This window comes from Caretta caretta, chromosome 2 (genome assembly GCF_965140235.1).
Source record: "Caretta caretta isolate rCarCar2 chromosome 2, rCarCar1.hap1, whole genome shotgun sequence".
NCBI lineage: Eukaryota > Metazoa > Chordata > Testudines > Cheloniidae > Caretta > Caretta caretta.
Genome location: NC_134207.1, coordinates 184868330 through 184884585, shown reverse-complemented (window position 1 = coordinate 184884585; position 16256 = coordinate 184868330). Strand labels below are relative to the sequence as shown.

At 38.3% G+C, this 16256-nt stretch overlaps 1 protein-coding gene across 21 annotated transcripts in view; it reads left to right on the top strand.

Annotated features, from left to right (window-relative positions):
• ARPP21 (cAMP regulated phosphoprotein 21) overlaps nucleotides 1-16256 on the top strand; it is a 170932-nt gene that overhangs the window by 70237 nt on the left and 84439 nt on the right. For 12 of the 21 annotated variants that reach the window (XR_007355060.2, XR_012667159.1, XR_012667160.1 and 9 more), the window contains 5 exons: nucleotides 1692-1841; nucleotides 4442-4550; nucleotides 6378-6479; nucleotides 12748-12785; nucleotides 13968-14027. The exons of 1 other annotated variant lie outside the window; for it this stretch is intronic. Coding sequence is in view for 17 of the 20 variants with exons in the window: in XM_048838972.2 (XP_048694929.1) it covers nucleotides 1692-1841; nucleotides 4442-4550; nucleotides 6378-6479; nucleotides 12748-12785; nucleotides 13968-14027 (459 nt within the window). In the remaining 3 variants the exon portion in view is untranslated. The remainder of the gene's footprint in view (nucleotides 1-1691; nucleotides 1842-4441; nucleotides 4551-6377; nucleotides 6480-12747; nucleotides 12786-13967; nucleotides 14028-16256) is intronic. 8 more of the 21 variants (XM_048838971.2, XM_048838975.2, XM_048838973.2 and 5 more) reach the window with 8 other exon arrangements.

The following is a 16256-nucleotide window of genomic DNA, read 5'->3' as shown; positions in this document are numbered from 1 at the left end:
TCCACTGTTGTCAATCTTTAAACACTCAAATCGCCGTGTATATGTATATCTGTATATTTATATAAATTCATTGATATATGCTGAATTCATAATAGATAATAGACCTACAACAAAAGAATGTACACATATTATCCCTTTCTGCCATAACTTCCATGAAAAAAAATTATCAAGATATTTTTCTTTTTGGTCTTTTCCTTCATGTGGTTAGACTTTCCTATCCTTTAGAATGGAAATGATTCCTTTGTTTGCATAGTGAACTATAGGTGGATTTGAAGGTCAAGGAGCTAAAAATAAGCAATGTCTCCTATGAAACAGATAAATAATTATTCCATAGATTTACAGGGAACTTGTTAGAGAATTTTAGTCAGTATGGTATGTATGTTGTTTGTACATCAGATTCAGCTTGTCCTGATTTGGTCTTACAGTAGAAGAGAATAATGACAGAAAAAGAAATAACCTTTCAAATTTCCTCAAGGAGTAGTTCAAGGTATAGGTGCACTTCCTTATTTTCTTCAACTTTACAGTATTGCAAACCCCAAGCAATGAGTCAGACCCCAAAACAAATGTGATTAGGTTAAAATAATTATATATATATTTATTTTGAATAATACATTTTGATTTTTTTTATTTGTCTGCAGATTTCTAAGCCTTTAAGGTGTATTTTGGGTCATGTTTTCAAGCTTTTCTCTGCAGCTATTAGGGCTAGAAACTTAGGGTGAAATCTTGATCCCACTGAAGCCCCAAACTGCAAAACTCCCATTGATTTAAATAGTGTCAGTGTTTCACCCTTCCTTTTTTTGTTTAAATGGAAGTTAAGGTTCTTACATTATCACTTGATTCCAGATGCTGGGGCTATGTAAAACACCAAATATTCACAAGCAGTAATGAACAAGTGCAGGCAACTGGGTGTGCAAAATTGTGAATTCAAAAGTTGAGGCCATTCTTTGAACTCAGTTGGCTTATACCACAACTGAAAATTCATTCCCATGTGTCCACAACCACCCCACCATTTGGTACATTTTAAAGGGTGTGCTTCAGAATGACTCAGGTGTAAAAGAGCATAAAGGAGAAGGGAAGGTGTTTGTTACAATTCAAGTCCCAAATGAGATGCATTGGCAGAATGTACTAATGCTATGGCTACCCACATTCAGATTCAGAATGATGTTATCTGTCCCTCCCTTCCATGAGCAATGAATTGACTCAAAACTTCTTAAAGTAATGTGCCAGATTTCATTGAGTAGATAAAATTAAATGAAATAATCATTGGCAGCCTTATCCTGCAAGCTATGCGCTTAGGACTCTCATTGGTTTTCATTAGAATTCCCATATTCCATATCTTACAGGGCTGGCCTTTGGTCTATATATTGTCCACTTAGTGTGCAAGCCCTTTGGGGCAGGGACTTCCTTTTTTGTGAATGTTCTTTTCTGAACTCAAGTGTATATTTAAGAGTTCATTTTCATTGAAGACTGAGACATGTAGATTGGTTTAGGTTAGGGTCTTTTGGCCCCATTATCTATACAATCAACAAAGCACATATCATTTTATTGGTAGAAGCATTTTTAAATAATCTTACAGGGTTTTTCATGTTGCTATGTTTCCGTTGGGAGATGAAGGTTGTCCCTCAGCATTTCTAATGGAAATTCTTGTTCTGGTCTTTATTTTCTAACTTACCTCTGCATTTTCATTCTAGGCTGAAACCTGGCATCCAAGGAACCGATGTTGCAAGGAGAACCATACGGGCAGATCCTGCAGCAGTGCATGAAGTTCCATTGAAGTCAGGTGCCACATGTGCACAGGGATCTGCCCATACAGTTCCCCTTTCAAGATCAAGGCCCAATAGGTCAGCCTTGTATTTTTGTTTAATTTAGGAAATAATCTGTTTGAATTTTCTTTGTGGTTTTAAGAATGAATGAATGAATATGTAAATAAATGAAATTACTGGTTTGGGATCATATTTTGTACTCATGCTTCCCAAAATGACCTGTGGAGAGGTGGAATTAGCAAGGGATTAATTCATCGTAATGGTGGTCTCTTCATTTTTGGTATTTTATTTAAAAATACAGAATTAAAAGATGTTTAAGTATGAATCTACATGGATAAGACATTTGTAAAAAGCAGTAATTACAGAGGAAATTTACCAAATGGATTTTAAAAGTCGATTTTCTTGACTTTGATACAATTAGATCATTTGTTTTTTCCCTCTTTCTTTTGTTAAGTAAACCACAGACAAACTGAAACACTCAAAATGTAGATTTACAACTATAAGCTCCACACTGACCCTCCCTCTAGTCCTAATGCAATAGTTTTATCTGTTTGTCCTTTAATTGTGCTGTCACTTATGGAAGATACATTTTTAACCTTTGAACTTTTTCACTTGCTCATTTTAAAGCAGAATTTTTGAGGGTCTCTTCTTCCCCTGACAATTTAAGTATAATACTGATTAATGTGAATGAAGGCAGAATATACCATGGAATATCCTGTTTACATTGGCAGGCTTTCTCTTTACAAGCAGTATAACTGCACTGTACTATTGATTACATTAGAAAACTGTACAAGAGAGCACACACCTTTGCACTTTCCAGAAATCTTCAGAAAAGAACAAAGTGGGACACCAGGAGAATCTGAAACTTTCTATATTATGGACCCAATTTCCAGTGGTGCTGATTAGCCACATCTCCTGTTGAGGTATGTGGAATTATTGGATGCTCAGTATCTCTGGAAATCGGGTCATTGGTTTCTGAACCAAATTGTAGTCTTTGCACAAAATGAAGGCTGTGAACAGAAGTTATCGGAGCCCTCCAAAATTCACATAAATTCATGAATAAAAGGACGTCAGGAAAGTTACCACCTTGTGAGTTTTGCATTTATCATAGTTCATTACAAGCTTTTCCTATACATCTGGTAATTAATTGTAATGTGGCACAAATATGTGTTATGTTTCACTCTAGTATAACTCCAACACTGTGCATTATAATCAATGGAGTGTTAGTTTGAAAAGTTCTTCAGAGTGGTAGCCATGTTAGTCTGTATCAGCAAAAAAAAATGAGGAGTACTTGTGGCACCTTAGAGACTAACAAATTTATTTGGGCATAAGCTTTCGTGGGCTAAAACCCACTTCATTGGAGAGTTTTAGCCCACAAAAGCTTGTGCCCAAATAAATTTGTTAGTCTTTAAGGTGCCACAAGTACTCCTCATTTTTTTAGTTTGAACAGTGTGTCAGTAAAATGGTGGTGGTTTTGTATATCTGGATTAAAAAAGATTGTGAGGATTTTTTGGCATTATTTTACAGTACTTATTTTTGAAAAGACAAGATAAGAAGATAAATTCTGTCTCCAGTTTCCTCAGGGTACATCCATTAATGTCAATGGGAGTGTTGAACACAGTTTGGATGCATTATTGTACGGTGTATGATCCCTAGGCACTCTGTTCTTCAGTGACAAACATAAATTTCCTGTTAACACTATCAGAATTAACACACGCAGATGAGCCCCTTTCTTTAGATACGTTTGGTATTCCCAAAATTGTGATGCTATTGAATTAGCAGTCTGTCATCACATCACAAAATGTATTCCTGTTTTGTTAACCAATTTATGGTATAATGAAGCCTTGGCAGACAACTCAAAAGCAGGACGCTAAGAACAGACACAAGATGAAGTATATCAGGAAGAATGAAATGTCACTAAAAGAAACAAATTCTGATAACTGTTAGCTCCAGGACATGAGACACTTCTTAGCTTTTCCTTTTTATACAGGGTGGAGAAGAATACAGAGCAGTTTTCCCCAGCTACTGAACCTAGAAATGTGAAGCTCTTAGCCAGCACTATTTGCCCATTTAAAAAAAAATAAAAGAAAAAGAAAAAAAGCCTGGATGAGTTTAAAATCAATTGGTTAATCAATACTATGCGATTGTTCTGAAATATTTCCCCCCCTGTTTATGAGCCACTAGATAATAATTTGTTTTAACAAAATACCACTAGGTCCTCCCCAATTACCAGTTTGATTTATTAGGAGTGAGAAGTTCTGTACAAATATTTGTCAGTTTTTCCTTGTTTATAAATGTGGGTAAGCCATACTCAGCTGCAGCTTAGCTGGAGGTCAGGACAACTGAAGGAACAAAGTGACATATTGTATGTTAACTTGATTTCTTGTCCTTCAGTCACAGGGGTTGATGAGAGGGAGTGACTTAATGACTGAGACTTTGCATTCACATTTCCTTCCTACATAACAACAACAAAAGATATTTATAGCAATAACAGTTAGCTGCATTAGAACCTCATCAGACAGCTGTAGTCAGTATCTCCCAACCACAGCAAATATAAACTAATTTTGCACTAAGTGGCTCTGTGAAAAACAAAGAGCGCCGAGAATTAAAAAAAAACAAACAAGAAAAACCCCAACGAAGCAGATTTTTTTTATTGATATGTTTTACTTTGCTGGCAGACCAGAGCAAAGGTTTTCTGAACATTTAAAAGATGAAAAAGGTGAAGAATCCCAGAAGCGATTTATCTTGAAGCGAGATAACTCTAGTATTGATAAAGAAGACAATCAGGTTGGTTCTCGGTTCGAGAGTTGCTGAAATTTGTTGTTTCGAAGGTGGGCTGACTGATGTTATTGTTGTTCTTTTGTTGTTGCTCCCCCCTTCCGCTTTCCTTTTCCCATCCCTCACCCCACCCCACTCCTCCTCTTTGGCATACAGCGGAGAGCATCAAGCCCTCATGTGGCTGCTTTAGCAGTGGCAGTGTGTGGGTTTGCATGGGTGGTTTGCTTGGCACAGGACTTGCTGCATGTTAAAAGGGGGTTGGAATGTCAAAGGTTCCAAGCTGTTGGAAGGCTTTGTCAGTCGCATTTCCAAATGCCTGTGTGACTAGCGGTTGTTCGACTCCCTCCAGCTTTATCCTTCAGTTATACACGCACACACATGTCTACGTACACACAGATCTGGATATCCGTACGAACCAAAGATAATGGATATAGCCATAAAGGAGGAAAAATTCTTCAAACATGTTATAGTGAGGCCGGGTTGATTTTTTGAAACCACCCTAGAATAAGTTTTGACCCTCCCTGCCCCTCAAAAAGTAGTTTAATCTTTTAGTTCCTGTCGCTCCCTGGTCCAAACCACATTTTATTGTCTATGTAACTTATTTGCTTGTTTTGCATGTATTGTGGCAGAACTTCTCCCTTCCGTGTGTTGCTTGCGTCCCAGCACTGTTATCTTAGACATGTCTGACACATTACGTGTAGGAGAGTGTGAGGGAGCTGTGTGTTTGCACACCACTGAAATTCAGCATTTAAAAAAAATACCCTGCTAAAAGTAAGCATTGTGTTCATAAAATCATTTAAATCCAGTGCAAAATGTACACATGACAAAACAAAATATCAAAAGGGGTTGTAACACTGGCATTGCTTTTCTAAGAAAATTCCTAAAGGTAAGACAGAGTATGCTTTTGTCACCCAGGTTATCATTACTGTGGTAGATTCCAGTGAATCACTCAAAGCCATTGAGTGCTTCTACCTCCTGCTTCTAATTAGAGACTATTTTTCTTTTTCCTTTCACCTTCAGCTGTGTGTAGTAGCTTTCCCAGCTACACTGCATCTCAGTTGGCTTTGAAAGAAAGGTTTAGTGAGTAATGGATGTGGGAGCGGACCAAAGGCAAGCAGCGTGATCATATACACAAAACACAGTGTGGGAGAAGGAGCAGCACTGCAATTAAAATCTAATTGCAAGCAAGGTGTTTCATGAAGGGTGTCTTCCCGTCCATTGTGTTCATGTACTGCTGTCTAAAATGTTGATCATTAAAAGGATTAAATGGCTCTCTTTCCCCACTAAGTTGAATTAAGGGCTAGGCTTGGTACTGAAAGGGTTAAAACTCTTGTGCAAAATATTCTGGAAAGCATAATTTATCATCATTGTGGTAGATGTAATCTTTTAGGGTTCTTAGTATTTTATCATCAGTTCCTACCATTTAGTTTTCCTATGCTCTTGCTTGGCTTCATGGATGGTTGGGTATTCTGTAGCACTTCCTTCCCCACAGTCAATAGGGAAAATAAAAAAAAAAAACCCTGCCTTTTCCTGATCAGTCAGAAGCAAAAGGCATCGGATGAGGAGGCCTTGATTCAGGACTGCAGGCTCACAAAGGTCATGCACAAACCCTTATTTCAGTCACTTGATCTAGGAACACTCTCAAGCAGCGTCTAGCTTGAAAGCCAAGGGTACCCAGCATAACACGGTGGTTCACACTCCCCCTCAGAATTGAAAGCTATCCATTTCATACTTTTTTTTTTATGGGAACATTTATTATTCTTCGCTGACAGTTTCTAAACTGCAGTTTTTAACAGCTCAACTTATATAACCATCCTGATTTTTTTTTCTGCTCAGCAAAACAGAATTCATCCATTTAGAGATGACAGACGAAGTAAATCAATTGAAGAGAGAGAAGAGGAGTATCAGAGAGTGAGGGAGAGAATATTTGCACAAGATGTGAGTAGTTGTTTTAATTGCCTCTTTGGTGCCATATTTTTATCGGTAGTCAGACAGTATCCTCCCCCTCTGACATTGATACTGCAGCCAGACTGCACTGTGTAGCTGGAGCTGGTAGTGAAAGGTGATTAAACCAGAGTGTAAAATGAGTTTGAGAGATACCTAGATTGGTTTCTGGAGCAGGAGGTGATTGAGAGCTCTAGTGAAAAAGGAGGAAGGTAGAAGGAAGATCAGCTAAAACAGGGCAGGCATGTTGGTCTAAATGGCCTTTTCCTGTTTCTGGAAATGTTTGTGTGTGCACGGTGTAGGGTTCATTCTGTTCAGTATTATAATGCTTGCAAGCAGAAGAGCAGTGATTTAAATGGACACTCTCAACTTATTTAAGCCTCCTATTTGGCATCACTTAAACTTGCTCAGATCTATCAATCTATTTGGTTTTGGTTTTTGTCAGTTCAACAACTCTGGAAGCAAGACATTAAAAACAATCAAAAGCCACTGGTTATGCATGACCTTCCAATATTTAGCTGAACTGACCGACTAAGTAGTAAAGGGAATGTAGGTTAATGAAGAAACTCTATTTCTTCTGTCAAAAACAATGATGTTGGAAGACAATAAAGGGAGTAAAACAAAAAGAGGCAAAATAATCCCAGCTTCACTGGGGGGGAGAAATCAAAGTTTACCAAATAAAATTGAGTAAAATTACTAGATAAAGACACGCAAATATTAAACTTCTATGGCTTCATCCCCATTCTCCTTAAATACGGTACATTGATTGGGTCCTGTCTGTAGCCAGTTGCCCTACTTTCTGGGTTCACTATATTACCCCATAATTTCCCAGTTGGATGTATGGATCTGCTCAGACAGGGTGCTCTGAGGATAGTGTCTTCCAAGAGAACATGTCTGCTTCTTTCCCTGTTTCATGTCACATCTCACTGGAGGTTTCACCAGTTCAAGGAATATGGGAAGAGCCCTGAATAAAAAAAACCCATATAAATCATACTGGCCAAACAAACAAACAATGCAAAATTGTATTTGACGGTGTCCTTTTAAATTAGAGCTGTTCACGTGCCACAGAAGGAATCGTGTTGCTTTTAGATGACTTTTTTTAAGCTTGATGCTTGCGAGTTCTTCTGATTGTCTTTGTTTTAAGCGGACTATACTGTAAATATGTGAGTGTGTATTGTCTCACTTGCGACTTCACTTACGATAAGTAATGTCGCTACTTAGCAAGTAGTCCACTGATTATAAAATGCAATTTGGGGGGGGGAAATTATGCACTCATATTCAGCATAGTATTCTCTGTTCATGTGACTGAGAAAATCCCGGTATTAGCTGGCTCTTTGTTTTTATTTTCACTTCAGTATGGCAGCCTAATGTCATTACAGCTGCAATATAAATTGTAGAACTGGCTGTGCTCTTGTTTGTCCGCTATAAGTGAATTACTGTTTTTAACTTTATACAAAGGAGCATATCTTAAAAACGGATAACTGCAGGGGATAGAGAGGGGATAGATTTGGAACATGGCAACAAGTTATGGGGTAGGGAAAGGTGTTGCCAGAGTGACTTAGATAGTACATCATAAAGGCAGCTAGAAGCAGAGAATGTGGCCCTACGTATTCGTCAAAGAGGTGGTGAGATTGAGTTATTAAGCATTCATCCCAAAATGCGCTGCTGTGTTTGTTGTATATTTCGATACTTTCACCTTCAGTTTGAAAGACAAATACAAGTGGTGAGAATTTTAATGGCCATAAGTAGAAGGTTGATGTGATCTGTCAGGTTAGCCAAGAAGGGGTTTTATCATGAGTAAAAGCATGGCTTGTGGCAGGAGCTATATCAATGGATTAGGACTGCGCCTTTTTTTTAAAGGTTAGCAATGCAGATATCTCTCCCTCCCTCTCTCTCTCTCTCTCATATATACACTCATTTGCGTTCTCTCTCTACTAATTGCAGGTATTAGTGAGCCCTCAATATATCATATTACTGTATTTCAGCAGGCTACGCTAATGATGCAAATAACTAAGTATTTCTTAGCTGTGCTGCAGAGTGGAGCATTTTTTTCACAGATGAGATCCTCTCTGGCATGGTAAAAATATTTATATGTGGTGGTAGGCATTGTAGCATATTCTTTATTTTCAATTTTAGGAATGACCACAATTGACTGCCTGCCATATATAGCCACTTACATATAGCACTTTATTTTTTTAAAGCCCTCTACAATCATTAACTAATCAGTTTTCACAACACATCTGTGAGGTAGGTACCTAAGCATTATTGTCTCCCAAATTGTAGATGGACAAAGTGAGGTGCAGAAGTGACATGCCTGATGTACAGTTTTATTACTTTTCGCTATTCACACCACTGTAGTTAAATTTGTGTTAGTACCCTAATTGTGAACCTTAGAAAATGTATTAAAATGCATCACTTCTAATTACAGTACGTCTGAAGAGGTGTCCCAAAGGCAGCTCAGAGATCAGACGGCTGATGGTGTCCTAAGATGATTGCTATAACACCAAATTGTAAATATTTGTTTCAGATTGAAACCATTTGGGTGAGATTTCAGTCCAAGGGAAAACTTTGTTGAACAAAATTGAAAAGAAAAAAAATGAATTTCAAGCTCTAGAAACGTTGCAGATGTTATATCTGCTTTTCAGACTCCAAAATAATAAATGAATATGCTCCTGCTTACTCTGCAGCAGGCTGGACATAAAACCTGTGTCAAATTCTCTTCATTCTGCAACACTCCCGTGCATCATACTAGAAATTATGCACAGCTTCATTTTAAATTTAAATTGGAAGTTTTACTGTTTTAAATATGACCATGTAATGCCATCTGTACAATATTCCGTATGACATTCTTTCAATATTAATGTCACTTTAATGCTTTTCCCCACATTTTCAGTATGCTGCATATTTTTGTACGGATGATGCATAACTGCATCATCAGTGTTTACGGGGAGCTGGAGGTTTTGGCAACGGGGTAGCAGACAATTGGAGCTTTTGGCATTTGGGGAAGCACACTAAGCAGTTTGCGGTTGTAGGAGAAGCACATTCATTTGATGTTTCTGCTAAAATGTGTGGTAAAAAAATTGTTAAATGTGGCCACTTTAATTGCCATTATTAGTTCTCAGGATCAACCAAACCCTGGGACAGATGGGGAACTTCCCACCTTCTCAAATCCTTTCAGGCTGCCAGCAATAAAACATTACCTTGGTTATGTTAGGTTCACATTTTCAAGGCTATTTTTTTAAACCACGAGGACTAGAAACATATTTTTAATGAAAGCTTAGCTTCAGTTCTGCAACAATGGGTGGGGTCTACAGCAAATTGCACTGCAGCAGAATTGCAGAATACATTGGGCTCTGAATATGAGTGTCTCTTTATCCAAATTACGTTTTAATTGCTGTTAGCATTTTGAAAAAAATAATTGGCCAAAATATTAAGGATGGGTGAGATAATATCTCATTGGACCAATTCTGTTGGTGAAAGAGACAAGCTTTTGAGCTTCATCACTAAAGGTGTATCTCATACTAGGAAAATAAGTGTGTTTTACCACATAGCACATCCTGCAATTCTAGTGAAAACAATGGGGCTGTAGTTTACACAGGTATTAACAGGTTCAGGTAAACAATGGTAGGGAGCCTACAGTTTAACGTGTGAAAACTGCAAACTGCCTTATCCATGCTGAGATATTACTATCTGCTAGTTACCCGGTTTTAACACATGGTGAAAAACTTCACTCTCTTCCTAGTGAAGACAACACCGAAGGAGTAGGCTGTTCGAGGTGATGTATATGTCCCACTGCAGAAAAACTGTTGTGTGACTGCTAAAAATGGGGTTGCAAATGAACGGATAAAATATTGGTTCCAGAAGGAAGGACAATCAAGTACACACAGAACCTGAATGGAAGTTTTGAGCGTGTAGGAACTGCAAGGGTCCTTAGGAAGTGACGACATAATCTTGTGTAACATTTTTCTCATTCTAGATTTGTTTTGACTTCCCTTAGGTCTGTAGCTGGCAGCAAGGTGATTTAAAAGCTGTGCTTTGGTTATTTAAGCTTTCCTTGGGACTTTAAATTGAGAGTTATTGATTCTGCAGAAAAGGAAAGTGAATCTTGACCTCCTAGTAGCTAAATTGCTATCCAAAGCTTTTAAGCCCTCTTATTTTGAATAATAAGGATAATATAATAAAAATATGTCTGTCTTCTGTGCCATGGAGCCCCACATCAGCCTTGAAAAATGGATATTCCAGGAATTGTATGGCCTTGTGCTGGCTTCTGCAGTATGGAAGACGAATGGAGTTTTCCTTGAATCTGTCCATAAGGCTGTAATGCAGATTGCACTGATACCCTTCAAGATACTGAAGAGGTAACAGACATCTCTCAAGTTTATAATAAAATGTAAATTCTTGGTGCTTATTTATCCTTATGCCTGACATGAACAGCAGCAATGCTCCTGAGGAAATTTTTGAAAATATGGCCTCCGTGGGCATGTATAGCTTTGCTTGGGTAGTCCTCTTCATACACACATTAGCAGACTGACAATGCAAAAACTCATAGTGCACAAAACTCGTGTGTGTGCAGTTGGAGGACAGTGAGGCCTCTTTGAAAATTTGGTCCATCCTGTCTATGCAGACAGGAAAACCATTGTGTTAAGAGTTGGAATAAGAGGCCTTTTGCTTTTCATCTTCATTAGAAAGAGAAGAAAATGTACTTTTTGGGCAACATGTTTGACAGGTTTATTAATATTAGGGAAGGGGCCTCTTAAGAATGGGAGAAGAGGGAGTGGAGCAATTGTACAAAGGAACACAGTGCTCCATAGTGAAAAGGCATGCGACTCCACTTAGGCGCCTCAGCCTGGGGCGAAAACCTGGCCCTGTTAAAGTCAATGAGAGTTTTGTCATTGACTTTAGTGGGGCCAGGATTTTACCCTTGATATCCTGAGGGTTTGCCTTACAGAGAAAAGAACTCTCCACCAATCCACCCCACTAGTCCTGCTCATTTAGTTAGGATCCTATATGGGATCCTGCTTGGGAAGCCCATGCCACTCACCCTATACAATTAATAAGAACTATCGGACACATTTTCTACCAAACTATGCTCACCCAATATACTCTGACAACAATGCTAAATGGAAGGATTACAATAACTGCATTATTTTAAATTGTGGGCCAAACTCTCTGCTCATGCAAATTGGCACAATACTTCAATAGAGCTAAGCTCAGTTTACACCAGCAGAGAATTTGGCTTTGTATATTTGATGAAGCCCAGGAATCGACACAAATCTGTTCAGCTTTTAGCCAGCAAGTCATGAATCAATCATGTTGAAAATAGGAACATACTAAATAAATGCACCTCCTATGGCATTAGAATTTGACATGCCTGACGATGGCATGCTATTATTCCATGAACCGAGTCCCATTATTATTAAAGTAATGGACCTGATCTCCCCTTTTTTCCACTCTTTCCTTTTGTTTAAACTCAGTGGAAGTACTATCTGTCTTTTTCTTCAGTACCTCATGGAGATATAATCCAATGACAACAACTGTGCACTTGGTGTAATGAACATGAAATAGGAAGGAAATGAAAAAAATCAAAGGGAGAGAGAATTATTCATGGGAAATTGAGCACAGCTTCATTTCTCAACATGAAAAATTAAGGAATGTTAATAGAACTGCATACTTGCCAGTAGGATTTATTTCTTCCTACTCTCTCACCTTGGCCAAAATCTAAATCCTCCTAGAGAGGACTTTTTAAAATGTGTTTATTTTTTTTCTTAGTACCAGGTGCATTTGTTTCCTCCCTGTTTGTGAAATTAAATTATGTACTACAGCATCTCCACTCCCTTGCAGAACTGTACTAATTTTGCATGCTTTTCTCCCATTTGTCCTCCTTCCCTGCAGCTGTGTGTTCTGGTGTCACTTTATTGCTAGCTAGTAGGCAGACTAGTGGAACCTTCTGCTTCTGTTTCCCTCCAAAACGTCAGTACTTTGTATACATCTAGCCTCTTCTGATCCCAAGACTGAGAAGTCTGAGTTTGTTTCAAAACTGAGATGAATTGCAAGTAACACATTGTAATGCATGGGAATTATTTTACTGGTGTGACTTTATTCTTGACTTTTTTTCTTCTCTTGTCTTCTACAAATGCAAATGATGCATGACTTAAAATCCCCTTGAGCCTGAATGGGGAAGATAATTCTAAAATCAAGCAAAAATTGGACAATACAGCATATCTAGAACGTCTGGTTCAATCTTTTTTTTTTTATTTTTCAGTCAGTTTGCTCCCAGGAAAACCTTTTTGTGGAAAACAGGTAAAAAAAATTGCTTTAAAAAAAAATTGTAGCTCTTAGTCTCAGACTCATTGTGACCCAACTTATTTGAGGGCTTTCCCTCTTTAGTGGGATTTACACTTAGATTGTCTTCAGGTATGTGGTGATATAAGAGCATATGTTAACTTGCTGTTTTCCAAAGCTTTTGAATTTAAGGTTAAACAAGTGATTGTTAAAACAGCAAAATACCAATGTAATGATCGATTATCAATGACCCACTTCTCTGGAGTGCTGAGAGCATTTAACTAATTAGTTAATCTTTGTGAAAGGCGTTGAAGTTATTGGATGTAGAGTTTTATAGAAATGTGGAATGTTTCTGTTGTTGCTATTGGATCTGATTTTCAGAGGTATCAAACATCTTCATATCCTTCACTCATACTTGTAGGTCCTCTGCACATCTGAAAACCAGGACCCTTATTATTACATAGTAATAATAATGAAATAATAATTGTTGCTATTATTATTTGAGACCACTCTTATTCTACATTACTCTATCATGGCCTCCAGTGGACAATCTTGCGATGACACATCTATTGACACTAAAAGAAAAAACAAACAAAAAAGCCGTCTGTGTATAACAAAGGTGAAGGGCTAGATTCTTAGCTGCCATAAATGTGCACAGCTCTGCTTAAATCAGTGAAGCTGCTCCCATTTGTTCCAGGGGAGAATCTGATCCTCGATGGTAGGAAATGCATTGTGAATGTTTTTGAGAAGTGCTGGCCAAAGATTGTTCTGTACAGATCTCAAGTACGAGAATTGGCTGTTATTGGGGTGAGGAGGGTTGGGGTTTTAAGGTCTTATTCAGTATAGCTGTGTTTATTTTCTTCAAGAAATTAAAAAAACGTGTTTTTCTTTGGCTTCTGAGAGTTGCAATTTGTTTATCATCAGGAAGTGGTAAAAGATTTCCAGCCTCTTGGTGGCATGTGTTTTATGGAACAATTAGGCATCACTAATAGACCGTCCTGGGAAAAAATCATCCTGGGAGTAACTCCAATGAGGTCAAAATAGGAGTGACTTTAGCTCCATTTCTTTAAGTATGGGTATAGAAAACTAGAAGTTGTTGCTAAAGAGCAAAATGGGATTTAACACTAAAGACATGAAGTTGAATATATCATTAAAACTCCCAGGTCTATTACCATAATCTTCTTTTCTTTTCATTGTCAGTAGGCTCTTGGAAGACAACGGTATATGCAATGACACCCATAAGAAAAGACAGCTATTTAGGTTTGTATTATTAAAGATTTGTTTCCAACTAACTTTAACTTTCACTTCTGAGTTTATCCATGTCCTCATAGATGGAAAACCAGTATCTTAATAGGCGTGGGTGTACAGGTGTATGTATGGAGAGGAATTATGGACACAAGACTGGTAGTCAGGACAACTGAGTTCTAATCCTGATTTTATCCATACCACCTATGTGCCTTTGGGAAAGTCTTGCTTCAAAAGTCTGAATACAATAGGAGTCTTTCCAGTGATTTGAGTGGGACTTGGATCAGGACCATAGACCTAGATTTCCAAAATTGTCCATGAATTTAGGGAGCAGCAATTTTGGGGTGCCTGTGTAGTCTACTGTAGTGTACGTATACACTCACTCTGTTGGATTGGCACCCAAACTCACCCTATTTCTTGTAATTTATTTTATTGCCAGTTGAAAGATAAGTAGCACTTAATAAAGCTTGGGTGAGGCTTTTTCCCCCAAGCTGTACTTTGTTTAGGATTTTCTTTTATGTTCTTTCAGTTCTGGATGCTAGTTCCCTTTTCCCAGAGAGCCACTCTTTTTAATATCTATAGTGGAGTTAACAGGCTTCACATGTCACAGTGAATCAACAGCAGTCAGCTCACATTTTCATAGAGAGTTTCCACACCTTCCAGCATGGTGGGTCAATAGAAGCCCCTACCACCTTGCTTAAGTATTCAAGTTGAGACATCTAGTAAGGGACTGATATTTACGAGTGGTGACCACTCACAGCTCCAGTTTAAATAATTTGGAATGCATGTGCTGAACAACTCTGAAAATCAGGCCTCTATTAGTAGGTGTCTCAAACTGAGTATGCAAAAATAGTAAAGATTTTGGAAAATAGAAGACATTTCTTTTCTCTCTCTCTCTCTCTCTGTGTGAATGTATACTCCTACTGTTTCTGGTGCAGGATTTGAAAAGCCCATACAGGTCTTTGGGGACTCCCTAAACAGCGGGGCAGGAAGGTAGAATAAGGTTGGGCCAATGAAGGGATGATGGTGTGGCCAGTGGATCCATCACAGACAGATCCACAGTCTGTTGCCTCAGGCAATAGATAAATTATCTTTTTCCCATAGTGCAGGCCAACCTTTCTTGTCTGAGTATCTTGGGATGGGGAGCATCCAATCTTCAGATAGAGTGAGGTTCATAGTAATTAATGTCAGTTTCTAAATCAATTCTGGAATTGCGGGATAGGAAGGAATTTTGGATAACCCAGCATTGCAGATAATGAGATTTCAGGTCATCAGGATACAGCTGTACTTCATTTCTCTCTCTTCTACGAAAACATAAATACAAGAGGGCCATTGTTTTTTAAAGCAGAAGAATGTAACAGAATCATCAAGTAATGCTTGCCCACATAGTCTTTTTAAAAACTATTTTTTCTTTCGAAATCTTTTCCTTTTTTCTTTTTAACTTTTATTGCATCTGTGGTCTTTCCGCTGTGCTCTCCCATTGTTTGGTCTCCCAAAAATTGACAGTAAACACTGCTGATCGCATCTTGTAAGACTCCGATCGAGGCCGAGCGATATGCTAAACTTGTCTGGATCTTTCAGTTCCTTCACCTCCACAGTGACAGAGCTCTCAGGTTCTCTAAATGAAAAACAGAAGCTGTTTTTGCTGGAAGCAAAAAATACCACCCCAATACTCAAACAACAACAACAACCAAGGCAAGCACCCTTTGCTTTTCACGTATGGAAAATGTTGTGAAATGGCGAAGTACTACATTTTAAAAATATCTAGTCAGAAACTCATAAAAATGCAAATGTGGGCAGTTCTGGTTTGAGTTTTTACGCAGCTGTGAAAGGCATTTTGGTTTTCATTTGGAGGCAGTTTGTAAACTATTCATAATAAGTCAAATTCTGCTCTTAGCCTTCTGCTCCTGCTCATAGTGTACTTTGAATTATTATTTTTGTTTATGGTTCCAACCACCATGTGCAGGATGCTTTGCAGCCATTCAGGAATGGGCAGTCCTTACCTCCAAGATGTTCACAGTCAAAGATTGGAGAGGCAGATGGACAGGGGAAGGAAACCTAGAGTGAATCACTGTAAGCAGCATGGCAGAAGTTGGTCTTTAAGAGGCATTTAAATGTGGTTTGGGTGGCAGCCATGCTTGGGTGTTGTATCATGCATAGTGGGCCTCAAGGAGGGAAGGCCTGTTTGTGATTGTGAGAGAAGCTGACAATTGGGGAAACAAGAGTGGGAATGTCAGTGGAGTG